The sequence below is a fragment of the Mytilus californianus genome, unplaced genomic scaffold, assembly GCF_021869535.1.
Source record: "Mytilus californianus isolate M0D057914Y unplaced genomic scaffold, xbMytCali1.0.p SCAF_3, whole genome shotgun sequence".
Taxonomy (NCBI): domain Eukaryota; kingdom Metazoa; phylum Mollusca; class Bivalvia; order Mytilida; family Mytilidae; genus Mytilus; species Mytilus californianus.
Window position 1 is genome coordinate 14,844,552 of NW_026262679.1, and position 24,512 is coordinate 14,869,063.

Genomic DNA, 24,512 nt, shown 5'->3' on the forward strand with positions numbered 1-24,512 from the left:
GTACTTCTTTACATGGTAAGATGACAAAATGAATTGACCAAAAGCAGGCAATAATTAAATTGCAGTGGAAGCTTTACATGTTTTGAAAACATTTTTCAATTTCACAGTAGAACTAAAGCTATAATAAATTTGAAACATATAGATAGTTTGTCACAATAGATGGTCTAGCGGATAGCATTAAAAAGCAACTACCAATAGATCAGAGATTATAGGTTTTGTGTTTTTAAAAAAAAAATTTCAAAGTAAAAACTAAAAGATTTATCAGAATATGTATATATAGGTGTCACTTTCTCTTTAGACATTATAACGGTTTTTCAATTCATGACATGCATGAAATAGTTGCCATTGGACGTTATTAAAGCAACTAATAATCAATCAATCAATTCATGACAAAATAGATCAATTTCCCCAAGAAAGTTAAAAAAAATCATCACCTAGTTGCCTTAATTTCCCTTCACAATGTTTCATAGTACACTCTTTTTTGTGTACAAAGTCATTGCATGGATGATAAATTATTACAATTTTAAGATAGCGTTGTACTCTAATCAAGGTATAAAGAACCATATTTGTAACACTTTATTTAAATGAAAGAAAATTGCAATTGTCAAAAACATTTTTTAGAGATTTTAATAAGATTTTGATACGATATTTAAAAATCAATGTGAAAACGAATTACAAACTATTTAATTTAATTTGGAGCACAGCATTTTATTTCAAAATAACCAGTGGCAATATTTGTTTTAATATCTAGATTATGATACAATGAAATCTTACCCTTGTGGTCATTCATGCGTAGTTACTTAGTACACGGAAAAAGTATGTACTATGAAAATTAGAAGGCAAATTCAAGCAATTTGATTGGACGAGAAGTTGTAAATATGTGCTAAATTGAGATGTTACTAGCCCTGACCACTGCTATATCATGTATATGTATAAAAGGGTTGGAGTGATGTTAATGTGTAAAAAATTATCAGCTGGTTATGTAATGCTCATATTTGTTTTCAGTTTTTAAATCCTTTGTTTATTAAAATAAATCAAATGTCCTGAAATATTTATGTGAATAGTTTGTGTCTTTATTTGTTTTAAAAACCAAGTAATATTCATATTTACATTTGTGTGTGGTGAAATCACTGTGTGGTAAGCCAATTGGGCTATAAATAGATACAGCAAGTCCTGTGTACAGTCTTAACTGAAATCTTATTTGTTGTATATTTTATTTCTTTAATCAATCAAATTTATTTGACTATCAATGAATATAAGCATGATTCATAAAATATTATTGCATCAAGTTTTAGTTTTCTGAAGATTCTGTTAATGTTTAGGTCATAGTTCTCGGGGCTTCTTCACATTATGTAAACAAAAGAAAATGGCGTCCATGTCATGTGGTCATGCATATGTTACATAATTATATTTGACAAAAGTCAGATTTTTCAATTCAAAAGGGATTAATACGTTTATTGCAATAAATTTTTCAGAAGTAGAAAGGAGGGGGCGGTCAGGAGTCAGGTCTTCATTTTAATATCTATTCATTTTTTTGGTCCATTTCTTCCTTCTAATTGATTTTCAGCAAACTGTTCTCTATTCCTTATAGTTCATCACACCTTTAATCTGTTTTCTATATTTTTTGGGTCCATTTTATTACTAATTTTTTTACCATTATTCTCTAATCTGTAAACCCCATTTATACCCTCATGTATGGTAATTGAAACAAGAAAAATATACATATATCATTATATATATTATGTTACATTAAAAGAAGGTTTTCTAAAAATACAATAGCATTTTATCAATGATTATATTTAAGGTACATTTATATAAGGTACTGACCATTCATGTTTTGTAGACTCGGGGGAAGATTATTTTAAAGACAAAACGTTGGTTTCTATAAAAAAAAAATAAGGGGAAAAGAACATGACATTCAGTCTAAAAAAAAATTCCTGTATGCATTGAAAAAATCGTTTGTTGTTTAATAAAGACTGTTCCGAGAAAGATATATATAGCAGGGTTTAAGAACATTTGTTGTTCGACCTGTTAGTCAAAAGCGTTTTGTTAAAATATACTTTTTCACTTTTTTTGGTCTTTTGGAAAATGTTGTTTGTGCTGTATTTATCCCCCTCTAACAAGAAATTTGTTTTGCATGCACACGTATAAAAATTGCGGTTTTTATCCAACGCAATCATAGGTTTGAACGTTGTTTTCAATTTAAACTTGTTTATATTTTTTCGTTTGGGCTTGTTTTATATTTGCCTTCGGGTTTATATGATCCGTTCATCCTATTTTGACTCCTCAAAATTCAAGAGTCTATCCTAAATTGGGGTAAATTGTATGGCTTTCCAAATACCGTTTCGATTCCTAACATCACTGAAGAGACATTAATGGTCGAAATCCGGATATGGTGTACAAAAACCTTTGCACCTTTTGTTTGCGGTATATCATCTTTTCCGCAAGATTATTGTTTTCTGTTTAGTATTAAATTTATAATTAAGATCAATTTATAACATCGGTGATCCGTTTATTTGGCAATCGCCATTGGCAGTCAGCAGGATTTAATAACATTTGTTGTTCGACCATATAGTCAAATGCGTTTTGTTAAAATATACCTTTTCACTTTTTTTGGTCTTTTGGAAAATGTTGTTTGTGCTGTATTTAGATCCTTCTAACTAGAAATTTGTTTTGCATGCACACTTGATTCTGTAGTATTGTATTAGAAACAAATTAAAAAAATTCGTAGTATTATCTCAGCATGTACATGTAGTTTACATACGTGCCCCCTGTGTCCCCACAGTAAATCCGCCACTGGGACTTAGGAGTTTTATCAAAATTCTCCCAACGTACTGCTCTTGTATATTTTATAAATAAATTCAAACCATTTGAATTGTAAGGGCATCTAATACACATCACAAAGGAAGACAATGAATAAAGACAACAATTTATTAAGAAATACTAGTAGTTCTTTTTATTAAAAACAAATTGTTCTTCTCTGCAAGACAGTATTTGCGAAACTTCCGGGTCCATTTCCTGTCAGAAAAATATTGAAAATATCCTATTGTGCATGGTTTTGAACTTTTTTTCCTGAATATTCCTATCCTATTTGCCGATATATTCTTATATCCGATATTCGTTTACACGATAAAATTAACATTAAACATATAGAGAAGGGTTTGGTGTTTTAAAAAAATATTACAATAGCAGATATATTTGTTTAGCCAATTATCAATTTCCAGTAAGTGACAAACCTGCAACATTTGTAGTTTTTTTTTTTTTTTGTGGTTTTGGCTATCTTTAACACTTAGGAAGTGTTCTGGAATGATTCTTAAGGTGGTACCAAACACCTTGACTGATATTAATTTGGCTCGTTTAATTTTCATAAAATTCTGACAAAATATTTACTTTGACCCTTTGACAAAAATATTAAAATTTCAAAAAACTTGAACCACACACTCTATCGGAAATTTTCATTGGATATATAGCAGTTAGACAAACACTAATTTTGATCATTTTGAAGCTTAATCTTTCCTTAACAATAGAACGTGATTAAAACGTTCAGCTGATTTTTACAGAGTTATCTCCCTGTAGTGTTATGTACCACCTTAATGCTTTTAACAATTCTTTTGTGAAGGAAAGAGAATCTGACAATGGAAATATTTTTGGGCATATCAATCACCTGAAGTTATCGTCAGCTTTAAATTATGGACTTCAAGCTTTTTGAGCAATGTTTGTTAGTTCTGAACTCCACTGATAGGGCACTGAGCTCCAGAGGTAGTCGGACCTGGGCTCCTAAGGGGTGGAGCCAATGTTATCAGCACAATTATAGCATTTTAAACAAAGCAGACAACTCAAATTTATCAGTTTCACCAAATTACTTAACATTTTTTCCCTGAATTCCTGTGGCGAAAAATGAAAAATGAATAGGGATTGTTACACTTATTTATGATTATAATGATTTGTGGAATGCAACATATAAAAATTGAAATGATTTTGATGACAAAGGTGCAATTATTGATAAATTGACCTGGACTAGTGATAACAGAAATAATCTTGTATTTGTTTTTAAAAGGGGGAACATTTTCATGCATGCATATTTCTTAGTATACAGCAAATGCCTTTTCCAGCGCTTTCATGCTTTGATTCTTTTTGGCCATGATATCTGTTTTAATTGGACTTGCGATTTTTTTTGTCCACATGGTATCTTCTCTCTCTTTACAATAGAAGATCCAAATTTGACATATTTGTGTATTTTATTCTACTTATGAAAGTTATGTTAATACATCTGATATGTGCAAATTTATTAGCTTTTAGCTTTAGTATTTGTATTTTTTTTTATGATCTTGCATAGCCAGTTCATAACTATATCAAAATCAAGGATCAATGCCTGAATATCAAAAGAACTCTGGTTTATGTTGGTAACTTAGCATGTAACATGCAACATACAATTTAACATATATAACATACTTTTTAATGGTCAAATCAGGTCATTTCTAAACCCTTAACTCATTTTCAAATTAAATCAAAGCACTGTGAGCACTATAGGCAGTTAATTAAAAAACCCAAGGCAAACATGGCAAACGCTATGATGAATATTATGGAAGAACTGGTTTAATCATTTATCACAGCTATATTTGAAGTATCAAAAAAAGTTTGTACTGTACTGTTTCCAATATCCTACCATTTGTTTACAAATGTTATTTACTATTTTTTTAAATTACTTTAAAATATGAATCCTTTTCTAAAGATTTAATGTCTGAGAAGATGTACGTACACTGTCCCCGGTTAGGAGAGGGTTTGGTGCCAGCTAACATGTTTAACCCGCCACATTCTGTATGTACCTGTCCATAGTCAGGACCCTGAATTTTGGTGGTTGTTGATTGTTGCTGTATATCATATTTGTTTTTCATTATTGTTTTGTACATTAATCAGACTGCTAGTTTATTGTTAGACTTGTTTTACATTTGTCATTTCCTGGCCTTTTATAGCTTACTATGCAGTATGGGTTTTGCTCATTGTTGCAGACTGTATGGTGGCCAATAGTAGTTAACCTCTGTCAACTTCTCCATACACTGAGGAATAAATTTAACTTATGGAGGAACAATCTTATCAGAATTATTGTGTCCCACAGTGGTGTATGGTTTAATTCCACTATGTACTCGAGTTTTCATATGCCACATTAGCAGTTTATGGATCAGCTGGTGCCACTTTGCACACAAACTGTTTTAACCATACTTGAAACAATCTGAAGTGCTGTAATTTTCTTGTATATTATATTACACAAAATGCTGATGTTGTTGGCCTAGCAATGATGCAATATATACATTATTGTACTTCTAAGTGTCTAATCTATAAAATTTACAACATATTTAATACAAACATTTTTTTAATATTTTAATAGTCTTCATTTCTTAGATATTAAAAATAAGTGACAAAAATGTATTCTGTAAATAAAAAATTCAAAAATCCATAATCGAAAATACTGCTGCTCAATTAGTAATTCTCCTTGGTACAATTTAACTTTGCTCTTGAATTGTCAAGTATACAAACTAAACTTTCATGTTTCTGCACAATGCATCAATATTATGAATTCAAACTATCTTTATATAACTTGTTGCAAAAACTTTCTGATAACTGTGTATACTTCTTAGTGTGCAATAATATCTCTCTCTATGTAGTAACAGTTACACAGATTCTGTCGAATCATAGTTCTGAAAGTATTGTGAGACAGTCTCTAAAAATAACTGGCCCTATTTAAGCAAACTTAATAACAAATAATATTCATGTGTTGTAACCGTTGGCAATTTTGTAATAATTCCTGTCAGATACCTGAACCAAAATTTGTCTGAATTGTCGACATATGACCTGGTAAAAATCTTCAAAACTGATCATATCTGTAGATACACATGTAAATGTCTTCAAAACATCATAATGGTCTAGAGTTTCATTACTGTCATGGAATTATTGTGGTGACTAGTCATTCCAGCTACTAGAGAGAATCATGTATTGTACATGTATGTCTTGCCTCTTCTAGGATAAGCCAAAACTTGGAATCTAGCTGAAATAAAAACAAATACAATAGTTATATTGTATAGACGGGTTTATCTATAATTGACCTAGAAAACATGGGCGCATCCATTAACCTCTCACGTGACCGATCCGCCATTACAACCGTGAAAAATAACGCACGTGTATTGATCAAAACATTATCGATTTTCTGTTTACATTTGTATTTCCTTCATTTTCTTATTTATTTTACTATGGATACTGCCGAAAGTTATAAAAAAAGGTGGAGGCATTTCTTGTGCAGTTAATATTTGTCCAAATAATTGTAGAAAATTTCAGATGTGCAAAAAAAAATCAATAAATAAAATATGCGAACTATACAAGTTGTGCAGACTGCACACAATCCTTTTTTTTTAATAAAACTTTTTATGAAAGTAAAATTACACTGGCAGACGTATGTTGACACGTTGTCAAACGAAATTATCTATGAAAATTAATCCGATGACTACAGTGCATCTGTCTCTGTTTGTATAGAAGATCTACACATTAGATGGATCCAGGATTTTGAAAGGGGGCCGCGGGTCCCCAAACAAGACACAATTTGTAGTGGAAGCGGTAAAAAGTCTGAATTAACCATGAATGAAACTTCATAAGGGGGCCTGGGCACCCCCTAAATCCGTTCCTGCACATTTCTTTAGATAATAATAATGAAACCTACCCCGAGGCTACATGCATGCATTGGATGCAAATCAAACAAGTATGAAGAGACGATTTTTTTTTTTATACATGACGACTATCTTTAGGCTGCAAAATGGACAGACGTTCCGACAACATTAACTCAGACAAACATATTATTAACAGAGGAGTAAGGAGTTCAAAATTGAATAAAATCAGGAAACCACGTCGATCAGCGTATAAATATACATATTATGAATGACAGTTACGCCTTATTGTATACTTGTCTTATGTAACTAATGTTTCTATACTTTAGTGGAATAAATACACAATTTACTTTTCAACTACGATATTGCAGATCAGCTGTTGCTTGATCGTACTGATTTAAAGGTTAACACTTAGTTTGATGTTTGGTTATTTGGGACGGCACTTTCATATTTCAAATTAAGGCTAGTAAACTATTTTATTCCTGGTGCCAGTTCTTGCTGAAAAACTTAAAGGTTTTACAAACAGCTGCATCCATAGACAAATCACAGCAAAACTTACTATTAAGGGCACTTCTTTATAAACCTCGTCTTAATGGTCCATATATATGAAGGAATGTGTGCTTAAATAGATATAAGAAGATGTGGTTTGAGTGCCAATGAGACAACTCTCCATCCAAGTAAAAATTTATAAAAGTAAACCATTATAGGTCAAAGTTCGGTCTTCAACACGGAGCCTTGGCTCACACCAAACAGCAAGCTATAAAGGGCCCCAAAAATTACTTAAGACCATTCAAACGGGAAAACCAACGGTCTAATCTATATAAAAAGTATATATTCACTTTAGTCGGATGGTCCAATATACATCCCTAATGTAATACTGTAATTCTGTATTTCACTGTATTATATATATCGGGGACTCATAAAGGAGTCTTATACAGATTCAGGATGAAAATATACGAGACCTCTGTTTTGGGGTGGTGGGGAGGGGGAAATTGGCAAAACACTAAATGACGCTTTTAAAACATAATTCTAAGCATTGCTTTTAATTTACACGTTTGCGTCTTTTGTGGTTTAATGACATTCATTTATTTTCAGCACGGGCCGGAGCATGATGTTATAGGCTATGCATACTAGTAGTTTCATGTCAAGCAATTTTTCTACAAAAGAAATTGGAATCGAACACCTACTAACTATATGATAACATGGGCTGTGAAAGTTCAAAACTTCTTCGGCCCAATTAAATCGCAAAGTTAAGTCTACATATGGCCGACGCACTGATAGCATATAGCGCAATTCACGCGGAGACAAAAGTGATACGAAAACATCACTAAATTTTGAGCAGTATACGTGAGTTGAACCAAAAGCAAAAATATCGTTTCTGTGAAAAAAGTTTATCATCAAACGGTACATGTCTATAGGTATAATTTTTTCAGAAGATGTAAGTAACCGCACGCCGGAGAAAACAAGCTGTCGAATAAAGGACCGTCGGGTTAGAAGATTTTTGAATTTTAGGACTGCCTCATTATAGGTTTGCATGACTACAGAAATTTCTATGAGTTTGATAAAATTGCACCTGGTTTTTCTGATATATCACATTCGACCCGCAAGACAATTTATTTTTATTTATGTACGGGTTATAATAATCAATATTATGATTGCCAAATGATTATAATCGATATGTAACCTGGGATTCGTATTCGCAAATATTATGTCCCGGTTCTAACGTATCAAATAAAATTAGTTATATTTTAAGGACACGACACTTGGCCTGCAATACACTTATAATTTTAATGTCCATTCCTTATCTAATTACTTTATTATTTACTTTGATATTTTCCCGAGGTCAAGTACGCTTCACATTCTTGTGTTTACGTTAATATATGCGGTCTGGGAAATAGATGTATATCTTGTTTACATTTTTTTCACGGTTGTAATGGCGATTGTACTACAACGACGTCTAGGAGTCGCGTCACAAACTAAGGCAGATAATTGGAAAAACCTGTCTATATTTTGACAAATAGCATGTCGTCTTTGATCTCAAGTTCGTTTTGACACTTTTCCTATATATGTGCTCTTTGAAATAATAGTGTAAAAAATTAAGGACTAGCATCGTCGTCAGTTGTTTTATGTTAAATACCTTTTATTCCTGGTACTCTATAGAGTAGATCAAATAAAATAAAAATCAGAGTGAACGAACCCAGGGCCAACAGGTATGAGGGCGAACGGACCCAGGGCCAACAGGTATTCGGGCGAACAGGTACTAGGGCGAACGCGAATCAGGGCGAACAGACCTGGATTCGACAGAACCCACCTTGTAATGAATGAAATGAAAAGAGCGATCTGATTGGTCCATTTTTTCAAGGACCTTTACATCGACCAATCACATCTCTCGTTTTATTTCATTCATATGTAACTTGATTTGACCTAACTTGAGGTCAGTTATGAATAAACGGAATAGTATAATAGGAACTTCGAAGGTATTCTAATGTGCATACATTTAATTAAGATCAATTAAATAACCATATTTATCTCTAACCAAACAAACAAAAAGAATATAATGATTAATAATACTTACCTTTATTTCATCAGAATCCTCCAAATTTACACGGACTTCAGTTATAAATCCTTGATATTTATGTTTCGTCTTCTAGGTTTAAATTCCCGACAAACAATATTCCTGCACGTTGCCATTTGGCTAATATAAACAACTTGTATTTAGAAATTTTTCGGAGATGAAATATTTCATACAATTGTTCTTTGACATCTTAACCAAAAGCACAGGGGATAATAAAAAATGTACAGATTTCTATTGAGCACTATTTCCTATGTGCAACGTCAATTATTTTACGTTGTTCGACAATCATTTAAGGTTATTCTGGCCAATCAGTTATGAATAACCTATTAGCCTGCAAGATAATAACAATGGCACCTATTTCAGCATTCATTGGGAAAAAGGCAAATCTAGAGTGCTAGCATAAGGCAGCTTAACTGCCTAAATAATAAATGTGACATTACCTTGTAAGAAACTGTATCCAAAAAGTTTTTCTTCATATAGTCTATCTGTATTTTTATTTCTTTGTCAAAATGGTCAATCCTCTGTAAAAGAATATATGTAAGTCTATTATTTTTGTACTTTCTTATGAAGGCTGCCATTCTTTTTTAAGTTAAAAACTAGAGGCCCTAAAGAGCCTGTGTAACTCACCTTGGTCTATGCGCATATTTCACAAAGAACACTCTCCAACATGGTAGACGAGAATAGAATTCATGGCAAAAAATCTCTGTTTTGTTGATCTTGTATTACTGATCATTTAGTCTGTTTAGTTTCTCTCTATCTTCTTTAGTTTTTGCTCAAAACACAAAAGAGGGTAAAAAAAAATCCTCATTTAAAGGCAATCACTCCTATAAAGAGTGAGTCTACTAACTATATCGGCAAAATTTGACTTGTAAGTAGATCTTGCCTATCTGATCCTTTTTGTGATTTAAAATGTCTATTTATCTATTATAATTTTTATCATAATAATTTTTATCATATAAGGCAAAACACAAAAAATGGTAAAAATCGTCATGAAAGGGCAATAACTCTAATAAGGAGTCCACTGACGATTTCGACCATTAGACTCATTTGCAGAATTTGTCTTGCTGATCATATTTGCAATTTAAAGTTTAAAAATGGTAAAAATCGTCATTAAATAACTCCAATAAGGAGTCGTCGGACGATTTCCTTCAAATTGTCTTAATTGTAGATCTTGTCTTATTGATCATGTTTGCTCATTTAAGTTCTATCTATCTATTATATTTTTTAAGATATAGGGCAGAAACGCAAAAAATTGGTAAAAATCGTCAACAAAGGGCAATAACTCTAATAAGGAGTCGACTAACGATTTCAACCAATGTAGACTTATTTGTAGAACTTGACTTGCTGATCAATTTTGCACTTTTAAAGTTTCTTCTTATCTATCATAGTTTTCAAGATAATAGGCATAATGAAAACAAATGGTAAAATTTGTTATTTAGGGAAATAGCTCCTATAAGAAGTTGTCTAACAGTTTTGACGTAAAGGACAATTGGTGGAGGTCAAAATTCTGAACATTTTTGCTTCTGTTTATTTATATCAGTTTTCAAAATAATAGACAAAACTTGCATTTTACCCCTATGTTCTATTTCTAGCCATGTCAGCCATCTTGGTTGGCAGGCGGGGTCATCGGACACAACTAGATACCCCAATGATGATTGTGGCCAAGTTGGGTTAAATTTGGCCCAGAAGTTTCAGAGGAGAAGATTTTTGTAAAAGATAACGACGATGAAGACGACGGACGACAAATGCCAAGTGATGAGAAAAGCTCAATTGGCCCTTTGGGCCTGGTGAGCTAAAAACAAAAAAAAATGGGTTGAGCATAAACATAATATGGCATTATTTTTTTGTCATCCTGTCTATTCTTTCTACTGCAATTTACTTGCTTGAATTGAACAAGAGTGCACATGCTGAAATGTCTCGCCTTCTTTACTGACCATTGATTTTATGTTGATAATACTAAATATAAAGCTTTACTAAAAGTATCACATAAACTTAACTTGATCCAAGAAAATGAAGTCAAGGTTAGATGAACCAAACTGAAAATACATGTATACCTTACAATCATTCAATACACCAAATATAGTTGACCTATTGCTTATAGTATAAAAGAAACAAACTTAACCATGAAAACTTAACATTGACCAATGAACCATGAAAATGAGGTCAAGGTCAGAGGATATCTGCCAGACAGACATATACACATTACAATCATTCCATACAACAAATATAGTTGACCTATTGGTTATAGTTTAAGAAAAACAGACCAAAACACAATAAACAGCTGCGCCATAAGCGCTGATAGGCCCGTCCCTTTTTCAAAGAATAAAGTTCAAAAACTTCTCAATGTCATATCAGAATTTTTTTAAAAAACTAAAGGGAGGTTATCTTAATAGATATAAACAAGTCACCAAAGTTTCACGAAAACTGCTCAAAGCACTTTAAAGATATTGTCTGAAAACTGGAAAATCACCCCTTTTTATAAATAAAATCCCATAACTCAGAAACATATGACAGATGGAAACTTCATAACATAAGGCATCTATATACAAAGTATGAAGCATCCAGGTCTTCCACCTTAGAAATTATTAAGCTTTTAAGAAGTTAGCTAATGCCGACGCCGAATCACTATCCCTATGTTGATCTGGACAAAAACCATTTATCCGTGTTCTTTATGTATTTTTCTGTGTTATTTATGTTCTATACCAATAGCAGGGCTCACACTACTTCAGAATCATAGGGAGAAGTGACTTCTCTTTTTGAAACTGAGAGGGAGAAGTGGTGAGATTTGAAAGAGAAGTGCTCGTTCGCTCGCGGCGCTACAATGTTTGGTTTTTACTATAATACGAAGAGCCATATGTATCTTATTTTTTTTTTATTGTTCAATTTGTACCTGGGTATACAATTAAAGTAACAGTTCAAACTCAAAGTTGTTTAATTTTATCATATCTAGTTGCACAATCATATTAGTCCTCTTGTCAGAAAAAAACAATTAAATATCTGGCAATAATAAAAAAAAATTTTTTATATCAAAAAGGAAAAGAAAGTTGTTATATCAATTAAAATTCAATTAAAAACTACTCTGTTATCATGTTTATTTCTCCTTAAAAAGATATTTAAATTTAACAGTTTTATTTAACACAGTTAAGCTTTGACATAATATAATTATATTAGTGTATTAGTTCCAGAGTTGAGCAACTTTAATTTATAAATTGAAACAATGCATATACATGGAAATATATACATTAATCAAGAAGATCTAATCAAAAGTATGTTAATGCTTGTGGAATGTGTAATTTTTCCTTTAAGGATCTGTCAGCTGTGCCATTCATGCATCCGTAGTCATTATCGCAGGAATCCGGATTTCGGTCATAGCTGGTCCGTTCCAATGAAATCCCGACTCCGATCCGTAGTTTAACAATAATTTGCCCAAAAATTTAAATGGCTTCTTAACATTCATTTAGAACCACTGTGTAGACATCTTATATATAGATTGCACCATAAGCGGTACGAATTACTGAAAATTATGCCTCAGAAGAAGAATAGGAAATGCGGCATTAAATATAAGTAATTTCCATAGTGTAGTCAGATCACCTCTATGCAATATATAAATATCTAAAATGAAATTTTACAATATCAATTTTAGATTTTAAGATCGAACACAAATATTTTATGTGTGGATAAAGAACTTTTATCAGTGTAAATAATTCTTACGGATTTACTGTAAATATTGGTGGAGGATATTCAGTGTATATATCTAACATTTCTTACATACCGTACTCCGGGTTCCAGGAGGTGTGCCTTGATTGGCAGAAGATATTTACAGATGGATAGATAGATAGAATGGCGGACAAAGAAAAATTTACAAAAATAAACGATGTTTGACACGCTATTTAGAAGGGAATATGACGTTTTTAATGCAATATAAGGATAACCAATTTACTTCAGGCAAAATTTCATCACGTTCTAATGAAGTAACAAGCTTATTTGGCAAAAATTTAGAATGATTTGATGTACGCTCTCGAATAACAAGTACCGGAAGTGATAAAAAAAATTGTCTTTTGAAAGTAACATGCAACAAACTTTAAAATCAATGCTTTAACCTCTTTTCTAAAAAAAAATAAAACTTTGTGTCTTTGAAATCCTTTACTTTCAAAGGAAAAATTGCTGTTTCATCGACTTGGTAAATGTTGAATATTGCCGATGACGAAAGCGACTGAAAGTGAGTATCCTGAACAACAGGGCGAAATTGTGTGTTTTTGTTTATCAATTATATGACATTTGTTCCATCATGGAGTATTGAGGATACGAGAAAGAACTTTTTATCCTAAAATAGTTTTCCAAAAATAGCCAAGTCTCATCTGCTTGATCAATGTACATCAACAACCAAATCATACTCTGATCATAATTTATAAAAAAAAATGTAATGAGTGGAAATATCATCACATATGTAGACCACAAAAAGGGGAAATATGTAGACTACAAAAACAGGAAATGTAGACTATCAAAAAAAAGAAATTAATTTGTCAATACTGCCAATATTGTAATGTTTTATTGATAAAAAGGGAAAACACAAATTTTTAATAAATGTAACTGTATTAAAGAACTCTTACAGTTAATACTAAAAGAAGGTTTAAAGTACTTAAAGCAGTACTGGAGTATTTTGTCATCTTGGATCCCAAATGACTGCAAATAATTTGTGATTCATTTCATTTAAATGAAGAAATTTATACAATTTATCAAATTGTAATAAGCTTTTTTGGCAAGTACAGAACATTTTTTGACTGATATAAATTAAAAAAACTTGATTTTTATAAGGGGATTTAGTTTATAACAAAACATACTGCAAAACTAGAGGCTTTAAAGAGCCTGTGTCGCTCACCTTGGTCTATGTGCATATTAAACAAAGGACACAGATGGATTCATGTGTTTTGGTGATGGTGATGTGTTTGTAGATTTTACTTTACTGAACATTCTTGATGCTTACAATTATCTCTATCTATAATGAACTTGGCCCAGTAGTTTCAGTGGAAATTGTTTTGTAAAAATTTACAAAATTTATGAAAATTGTTAAAAATTGATTAAAAAGGGCAATAACTCCTTAAGGGGTCAATTGACCATTTGGTCAGGTTGACTTATTTGTAGGTCTTACTTTGCTGTACATTATTGCTGTTTACAGTTTATCTCTTATCTATAATAATATTCAAGATAATAACAAAAAGCTGAACGCGGATCAGACACAATTTTTAAACTACATACCCTAATGATGATTGTTTACAACTTTGGTTAAATTCATCTTAGTAGTTTCAGAGAAGATTTTTGTAAAAGATAACAAAAATTTACGAAAAATTGTTAAAAATTGACTATAAAAGGGCAATAACTCCTTAAGGGGTCAACTGACCATTTTGGTCATGTTGTCTTATTTGTAGAACTTACTTTGCTGAACATTATTGCTGTTTACAGTTTATCTCTATCTATAATAATATTCAAGATAATAACCAAATACGGCAAAATTTCCTTAAAATTACTAATTCAGGGGTAGCAACCTAACAACGGGTTGTCCGATTCATCTGAAAATTTCAGGGCAGATAGATCTTGACCTGATAAACATTTTTATCGCGTCAGATTTGCTCTCAATGCTTTGGTTTCAGAGATATAAGCCAAAATCTACATTTTACCCCTATGTTCTATTTTTAGCCATGGCAGCCATCTTGGTTGGTTGGCTGGGTCACCGGACACTTTTTTTAAACTAGATACCCTAATGATGATTGTGGCCAAGTTTGGTTAAATTTAGCCCAGTAGTTTCAGAGGAGAAGATTTTTGTAAAAGTTTACGGACGATGGACGTGGGACAACGGATGCCAAGTGATGAGAAAAGCTCACTTGGCCCTTTGGGCCAGGTGAGCTAAAAAAAGGTGAAATATACCAAAGGGACATTTAAACTCATAAGTTGTAAATAAAGTGACAAACACCATAGCAAAAGACGAAAAAGACCAAAAGACAAACAACAGTTTATAAAACACAACATAGAAAACTTAAGACTAAGCAACACAAACACCAAAAACTTGGGGTGATCTCAGGTGCTCCGGAAGGAAACTTGTAAATTTACCTTTTTTATTATGTTTCAAGGTAAGGCAGTTGATGAACAAAAGGATATACATCAATAAAAAAACAACAAAACACATAAAAAAACATCTAGAAAGCAACATCCAGTATTCAATAATAGACAAGCATTCATACAACATTTCAAGCTCTTAATCAGCCTGACTCTATCAAAGGTTTTAACTAATTAAAAAGAAACATTCCAATCAAAGATCTGTAATAAACACTGAATTCTTCAAATGATAAAAAAATATTTAGATATAACAAAAAAACAACCACTGATGAGGTTTCTGACTAAAGCAACCCAATTTTTTCTTTTGTTTTCTAAATACCTATATAAGAGCTATCCCCTCATATCACTTGTCAAATTCCATCATTTGTTTTTTTTTCTAGCCACATAATAGTACTTTTTCAGTGAATCTTCTTCACAAAATAGGTTAACTTTTGTACAACCTGTTGCTTGAAAACAAGCGAAGTAACCTTCAGGCCTCTACATTATCATTTTTTCTAACTTGTCCCTTCGGACAAGTTGCAAGAAAATCAACTTGTCCGAACTCTTAACTCACTTGTCCGAATTAAAAATTGAAAATCTTAGATATTGATGATATGCACCAATAACACTTGAGCTTTGATTGTACCTAATGAAGGGAGCAATTTGCTATGCTATATGAATTTGTTTGTAACTAAATAAAGAATACCATATCAAAATTCATTTTATTATTTCAGACTGAAAGATTATTTGCAAGACTGAGTTCTCTGACTCAATGTCACTATCATGTGTCGATCATTAAATCATCATCACTTCCCAAATCACTAGGTTCTCTTATGGACCTATCCATTCTGTAGTAGTCGTATGGATTAAACCAAGCATGCTTTGGTCTTCCTGTAGACCACCACCTTATGAAAACATGACATTACTGACAGACATTTCTAATACAGGCATGGCGTACAAACGACCTTTTTTGTAAAAAAAAATTATATAGAAGAAGACCGAACTTTCTTGATCCATTTAAACTTTGTGACTGTCTCACAGGTAAACAATCCAATGTGTATGTAAATACACCTGGCCACCTTGTGAATTCCAACTGATTAAAACATGTTAGAGATCAATTTTGGGGGAATTTATAAGTCTTGAATTTGATATATTTTACATCTGACATCGATTTTTCACTTGTCCCATCGGACAAGTAGTAAGTGGAATCTACTTGCCCGACATCTGTGTCCACTTGTCCCGGACAATCGGACAAGCGGTAATGTCGAGCCTTGACCTTCTTATTCAAATTTGTATTATTAAATATTTTATAAATACAGTCCAACGTTGTTGTGTCAGTTGTGTTGAAAACTCGGAGGAGTAGAAGTAACTTCTCGGTCCCGGTAAAATTCCTGTTTGATCAATGCATAATTACCTCTGATGAGTTGAACTCGGTTGATTGGAATACCCGGTTAAGTGCAGTAAATTTTATAGTCATTTCGATGTAAAATTAATGTAAATTGACCCTGATGTCTCGAATTTCGAAAGTAAGAATTTTCGAAAGATGCAGACCTAATGATAAAAATTCAAATCGGATGTATTTCTTATGTAACCTAATCATTTTCAAAAGAAATTAAAGCTGAGTAAACATACTTGTCTGTATAACAGTTGAAATGACATGTTTATGGTGACCGATAATTAATTAACACCTTTGTTGATCGTCCAACCCGAACGTTAAGTGTGTTGAACATATTTCACCGGACATAAAAACGAAACGAATTTAAATGACCCAAGCCGAGATTAAATGAATCTTTAGAATTAAAATTAATTACAATAAATAAAAGGATTAAGACAATTATGATAAATTCATAATAATTTAATGTAAAGCAGACAACCTCATCAGAGACAGTTCAGAACTTGTTTCATTCCGCAAGTGATTTCATAATCTATAGTGACTGACCTTTGTAAATATTTGCTTATACTATTGCTTTTATTTGTGCATGATTTGTTTCTGTATTTGTGTGTTTAATTAATTATGAAGGACCAAAAAATATGGAGATTAAATGTGTTATATCGAAAAAAAGGCACACTGTTCAAAGTATCTAGCTTGTACAAATCTATTACCGTATATCATGCATTTCAAATTTATGACGACACACACGACCTCTGATGAGTCGACCTCGGTTAAGTCGAATACTTAGGTCTGGTCCCTTCGACTTCGACATAACAAGGTTTGACTGTAGTATGATTAAAAATACATTTTGCCAAAGTATACACAAATTGTATTATAATTTTCGTTTCTTTCCCATATCCTGCTAAAATAGAACTCATGTTGTCTGTCGCGCCAATATTTACTTCTAAGTAGGTTTAATACAGCAATGTCGAGAACACTGCAAAAAAGTGCAATCTTGTGGAATGCCCAAAGCAGAATTATACAGAATCCTGATCTGTCCTGAACAAAACTATTGTTGATAGTAAGTGCAGATTTTCATGATGTCCAACGTATTAATTAACTCATGTTATATTTTCTTCACATTTAAATATTCAACATTATATTCTAAGAATGTATCTGATTGTTATAATCTTAAGCCACAGATTCATTCTCTATCATACAACACATGAAACAATAAATTAAAATACTCTTTCATAAAAATTAATATGACAAAATCTAGAGACTTTTCCTCTTTATTGATAATCCTAATTCTTACATCTTACCTTACGTTTTTACCCTACCGCACAATCACCACTTCAGGTGTTGGTTCACTTATATATTTTTTCATCTTACCTTATAGTAAAAACTTCTTTGTTTTGCCTCCTGCAGCCTTTTAACAGAACTACCTTTAACACCACTTGATACTATTAAGATAAATTAAAAAACAGGTTAATTTAGGTATCAAAACATATTATGTTCTTCCAACTGAAATCTATAGAATCCTGTGGTATTTAATATGCATGTTTTTGTAAAAGAGAGGCGAAAGATACCAGAATGACATTCAAACTCATAAGTCGAAAATAAACTGACAAAGCCATGGCTAAAAAAGAAAAAGACCAACAGACAAACAATAGTACATAAAACACAACATAAAAAAATCAAAAGACTATGATAAGATAATACAGTTATGATATTACTCGCACACTAGAAAGTATCAGTACATTTTGTAATTTCTTTATTAATATATTATTTGTAATTTATTATTTTTTTAATTTCAACAAGCCTAAGAAGTTTCCTGGCTCATACTTTGACCAAAATTTGCTTAAGTTTAATTTGACATTACAGGATGTCATACTAATTCTAACAATAAAAGAAAATGTTAAACAACTGATCACCAACTCGTGATGAATAACTTCTTCTTGGCCTTAAAATTAACCAAAGATAATAAAATTCAGTAACATTTAAACAAACCCTTTTCAAAGAATCTGTTTGGATCAGAAGCAGCTCTTTCAAATTTTTCTAATTTTCCCAGAAACTCCTCTCTTTTCTGGATTAATTCTGTTGCAAGCTCCCATCTTTCAATAGCCTGAAGTAATGAAATGAATATTATTGTATCTATTTGTGATGGCAACACCATTCTATAATGTTAATTTCTGTATCTATTTGAAATGGCAACAGCATTCTATAATGTTATTTTCTGTATCTGTTTGTAATGGCAACAGCATTCTATAATGTTATTTTCTGTATCTGTTTGTAATGCCAACACCATTCTACAACGTTATTTTCATATCCTAATGGCAACACCATTCTACAATGTTATTTTCCTATTTTAATGGCAACACCATTCTATAATGTTAATTTCTGTATCTATTTGTAATGACAACACCATTTTATAATATTGTTTTCCTATTTGTAATAGCAACACCATTCTACAATGTTATAATCCTATTTTAATGGCAACATTATTCTATAATGTTAATTTCTGTATCTATTTGTAATGGCAACACCATTCTATAATGTTATTTCTGTATCTGTTTGTAATGGCAACAGTATTCTATAATGTTATTTTCTTAATTAACTTTAAAATCAATGCTTTAACCTCTTTTCTAAAAAAAACAAATCGTATATCTTTGAATTTCTTTACTTTCAAATGAAAAATTGCTGTTTCATCGACTTGGTAAATGTTGAATATTGCCGATGACGAAAGCGACTGAAAGTGAGTATCCTGAACAACAGGGCGACTAGATTTCGCTTTTGACGGCCGGGAAAAGCAAAGTGACGGACAGGAAAGCGACTGTGTCGCCCCAGTCCCCTGCTAGCGTGAGCCCTGAAAAGTAAGCTACTAAGCAATCTTATTGGAGTCTGAGATCAGTACTTATGCGCTAATTATACACTTAAATTGCATAAGAATATGGAACATGAACATTTTGTTTTATACCAATTCCTCACATCAAAGAAACTTGTTAGAGAGCCAATGAATAAATATTAGGGGTTAAATTGTGTGTTTTTGTTTTATTATCAATTATATGACATTTGTTCCATCATGGAGTATTGAGGATACGAGAGAGATCTTTTAATCCTAAAATAGTTTTCCAAAAATAGCCAAGTCTCATCTGCTTGATCAATGTTCATCAACAACCAAATCATACTCTGATCATAATTTTAAAAAAAAATGTAATGAGTGGAAATATCATCACATATGTAGACCACAAAAAGGGGAAATATGTAGACTACAAAAACAGGAAATGTAGACTATCAAAAAAAAGAAATTAATTTGTCAATACTGCCAATATTGTAATGTTTTATTGATAAAAAGGGAAAACACAAATTTTTAATAAATGTTAACTGTAAAAAGAATCTTACAGTTACTAAAAGAAGGTTTAAAGTACTTAAAGCAGTACTGGAGTATTTTTCCTATCTTAATGGCAACACCATTCTACAATGTTATTTTCCTATCTTAATGGCAACACCACTCTACAATATTATTTTCCTATTTAAATGGCAACACCATTCTATAATGTTAATTTCTGTATCTATTTGTAATGACAACACCATTTTATAATGTTGTTTTCCTATTTGTAATGGCAACACCATTCTACAATGTTATTATCCTATTTTAATGGCAACGCCATTCTATAATGTTATTTTCTGTATCTATTTGTAATGGCAACACCATTCTATAATGTTATTTTCTGTATCTATTTGTAATGGCAACACCATTCTATAATGTTATTTTCTGTATCTGTTTGTAATGGCAACACCATTCTATAATGTTATTTTCTGTATCTGTTTGTAATCCCAACACCACTCTACAATGTTATTTGACTATGTTGAACGAATCTATCCCATCGAACTAGAGATAAAGGATACGACAGATACAGTTAAGTCTGCCTCATATCTTGACTTACATCTAGAAATTGACAATGAGGGTCGGTTGAAAACAAAACTTTACGACAAAAGAGATGATTTCAGCTTCCCAATTGTGAACTTTCCATTTCTATGTAGCAACATTCCAGCAGCGCCTGCATACGGAGTATATATCTCCCAATTGATACGATATTCCCGGGCTTGTGTTTCCTATCATGATTTCCTTGATAGAGGATTGCTGCTCACAAGGAAGCTATTAAACCAAGAGTTCCAAATGGTGAAGTTGAAGTCGTCCCTTCGTAAATTTTACGGACGCCAACACGAGTTGGTTGACCGTTATGGAATAACGGTTTCACAGATGATATCGGATATGTTCCTTATGTCGCAGCTACAATACCCTCCCTTTTCACGAATGTGACTTACCGAATTAGACTATTTACCGGATTTGTAATAACATAAGCAACTCGACGGGTGCCACATGTGGAGCAGGATCTGCTTACCCTTCCGGAGCACCTGAGATCACCCACAGTTTTTGGTGGGGTTCGTGTTGCTTAGTCTTTAGTTTTCTATGTTGTGTCATCTGTACTATTATTTGTCTGTTTGTCTTTTTATTTTTGGCCATGACGTTGTCAGTTTGTTTTCGATCTATGAGTTTGACTGTCCCTCTGTTATCTTTCGTCCCTCTTTTAATGGCAACACCAATCAATAATGTTAATTTCTGTATCTATTTGTAATGACAACACCATTTTATAATGTCTTTTTCCTATTTGTATTGGCAACACCATTCTATAATGTTATTTTCTGTATCTGTTTGTAATTGCGACACCATTCTATAAAGTTATTTTCATGAAATGATGGTATTTTAAACATCAAAAATATTTAGTTAAAGTAATTAAAAGATTGAAAAAATAACCTATTGCAGACAAGTAACATCTGTTAAAATTGACACTAGTTTTAATATTGCCTTTTATTTGACTCGGAAGAAGCTTGGCGACAAATAATCTTCAACCTTTTTTGTGTCTTATTCAAGTAATCTATTACATTTTTTCTTTATCATACTATTTACTATAAAAATATCTAGATCTGAATGAGTAATACTTTCCTACAAACACAGGAAGTCTCTTCCTATATGAAGGTTTATACCGACTTGCAGGGTATGGGCCGCTGTAAACATCTTTTTTCTGCTGAGACTTTATTGACACAAGTTGAATACTAAAAATTCATTATTATTAGTGAGATACCATTACCATCCACGAAAACAAATATCCAAGAAAATACAATTTTCCCTCAATCCATGAAAATTGGTACCCACAAAAAATAAATTAATCCACAGTAATCTTTTGCATCTAATTAAGATGCCACACATTGTTTGTCATATAGCTCAGAAATGTATGATGGGTTATGATTTTTCTATGAAATATATGTTTGGATTTTAACCCTGCATTGAAAACCAATCGTTGGCCTTGGGCTGTTTTCTGCTCTTTGGTCTGGTTGTTGTCTCTTTGACACATTCCCAATTTCCATTCTCTATTCTATCAGAAAGGATTTTTCGCAAAATTTAAATACATAAGTGGGGGGATGTTTTTTTTGCCACAGCCGCACTTCAGTACCCATATTTGTATGATGAGACACCCCCTGGCCTACAAAAGGATACTGATGTATACAAAGCTCTGCTAAAATTACATCTTACAGCTTTATATTGATTACAGCATTAAATTTTCAATCTTCACTTATCATGTGGCAAAAATTAGAGATAATAATGTTGTTTTACCTACCTCAAACATTTTAACATAATATTCATTAGAGCTGTATTTTATGGCCATGTCAAGGCGGAAATTGTCTGGCATTTCTAAGGCATTCCACACTTTCTCTAATCTTTCCTGAGGACCAAGAGGACCTTCCTCTGTTGTCTAAATAAAATATATAACAAGAGGCTGTCAGATTGACAGCAAACTGGATTTTCCTGCATAAAAATGACATTTGCAAATCTGGACCCCCAAACAGGACCAAGTAAAATCTAAGCATCAATTTTCACTACTTAAAGGTCTACAACTCAACAGCAATAAAAGCTAAAATCGTGAAAACTTAACTTGACCATCATTTAGTCACAGGAAACAATGTAACTAAATTTGAAAAGATTTTGTCAAAGTGTTTTCAATTTATTGCACTGACAACACTCTAAGTATTACTTTACACTACTTAAATGTCTACAACTCAACAAAGATAAAAGCTAAAATAATGAAAATCAAACTAGACCTTCATTTAGTCATAGGAAACAACATATCTAAATTTGAAAGATTTCTTCAAAAGTGTTTTCAAGATATTGCAGACACTGTTTGGCAACCACCAGCCCAACCGCCCCCTGTACATCACCAAATTAATAACCGATATTTTCCATTGGAAATCTGGTTAGAAATTATTCAAAAACTTGTTAAAGCTGTAAATTTACATTTCATCTTGTCCTCATTCATTAATGTAAAAGAGGTATTAATTTTTTTTTAAAGCAATAATCTTGTAGTGTTACCCTTTTTTAATTACCAGTAATATTGTTGAACAGTACTAAATACAGCTTTTTCTTAAAATCTAATTTGACAATATCTTTAAGTTTAATACATATGTAAAATATGAAAGATGGACATCCCTCTCCTCTCCTGATCTATCTGTATCAATCTTACTGACAGTATGAGTCAGTGAAGTTACTCATCTCTTCTGATCTATCTGTTAACATCTAACTGACGGTACCAGTCAGTAAAGATACTCACCTCTCCTGATCTATCTGTTTCCATCTTACTGATGGTACCAGTTAGTGAAGTTACTCACCTCTGCTGATCTATCTGCATCCATTTTACTGATGGTACCAGTCAGTGAAGTTAATCACCTCTCCTGATCTATCTGTGTCCATCTTACTGATGGTACCAGTCAGTGAAGTTACTCACCTCTCCTGATCTATCTGTATATATCCATCTTACTGACGGTACTTGTAAGTAAAGTTACTCATCTTTCCTGATCTATCTGTGTCCTTACTGACAGTACCAGTCAGTGAAGTTACTCACCTCTCCTGATCTATCTGTATTAATCTTACTGACAGTACCAGTCAGTGAAGTTACTCACCTCTCCCAATCTATTTGTATCCATCTTACTGACAGTACGAGTTAGTGAAGTTACTCACCTCTCCTGATATATCTGTGTCCATCTTACTGATGGTAACTGTCAGTGAGGTTACTCACCTCTCCTGATCTATCTGTGTCCATCTTACTGACAGTACCAGTCAGTGAAGTTACTCACCTTTTCCTATCTATCTGTATCAATCTAACTAACAGTACCAGTCAGTGAAGTTACTCACCTCTCCTGATCTATCTGTGTCCATCTTACTGATGGTACCAGTCATTGAAGTAACTTTTGATGCTCTAGAATGTGATAAGTCCCTGAAATTTAAACAATACACAATTTTGAAGTGCAAAAAGTATCTGCAAAAATAAGTTGGTTTACAGTAGCTTAAAAAAAAATGTTAATGTAGAAAGTTTATGACATGGCTTATTTTACTTTGGTTTTATTTTAGCAAACTTAAAAAAAAGTTGTAAAGGGTTCCATGGAACCCTGTGTCTCACCTGTGATTCCTGCTGTCAGTGTAAACGTGTAAAGTTGACTGTAAAAAGTCTCAGTCTATTTAATTATCAGTAAAACACAGAATTTAAAAGAAAAAAAACTTATTCTTTAGATGCCAGGGTTTCCGCTGGCTGTCGCCCTTTTTGCATTTTGCAAAAAATATATAATTGTGGCTATTAAAAATCATGATTATCCAAAGAAATATAAGATTTTACTTTGTCCATCTTTTTAATTTTGTTTCAGGTTTCTCTGACTTTCTCCCTGATTAGACAATACTCGGATTTCACCTTGAACTCATATCGATTTTGTC

The 24,512-nt window shown here is 32.3% G+C and overlaps 1 protein-coding gene across 2 annotated transcripts in view; it reads right to left on the reverse strand.

Moving 5' to 3' along the window:
• LOC127733966 (coiled-coil domain-containing protein 87-like) overlaps window positions 1–24,512 on the reverse strand; it is an 89,311-nt gene that overhangs the window by 9,387 nt on the left and 55,412 nt on the right. For both annotated transcript variants that reach the window (XM_052243455.1, XM_052243454.1), the window contains 5 exons: window positions 23,940–24,021; window positions 22,372–22,506; window positions 18,701–18,815; window positions 18,083–18,153; window positions 9,669–9,749 (listed from right to left, as the gene is read on the reverse strand). In XM_052243455.1, the coding sequence (XP_052099415.1) occupies window positions 9,669–9,749; window positions 18,083–18,153; window positions 18,701–18,815; window positions 22,372–22,506; window positions 23,940–24,021 (484 nt within the window). The remainder of the gene's footprint in view (window positions 1–9,668; window positions 9,750–18,082; window positions 18,154–18,700; window positions 18,816–22,371; window positions 22,507–23,939; window positions 24,022–24,512) is intronic.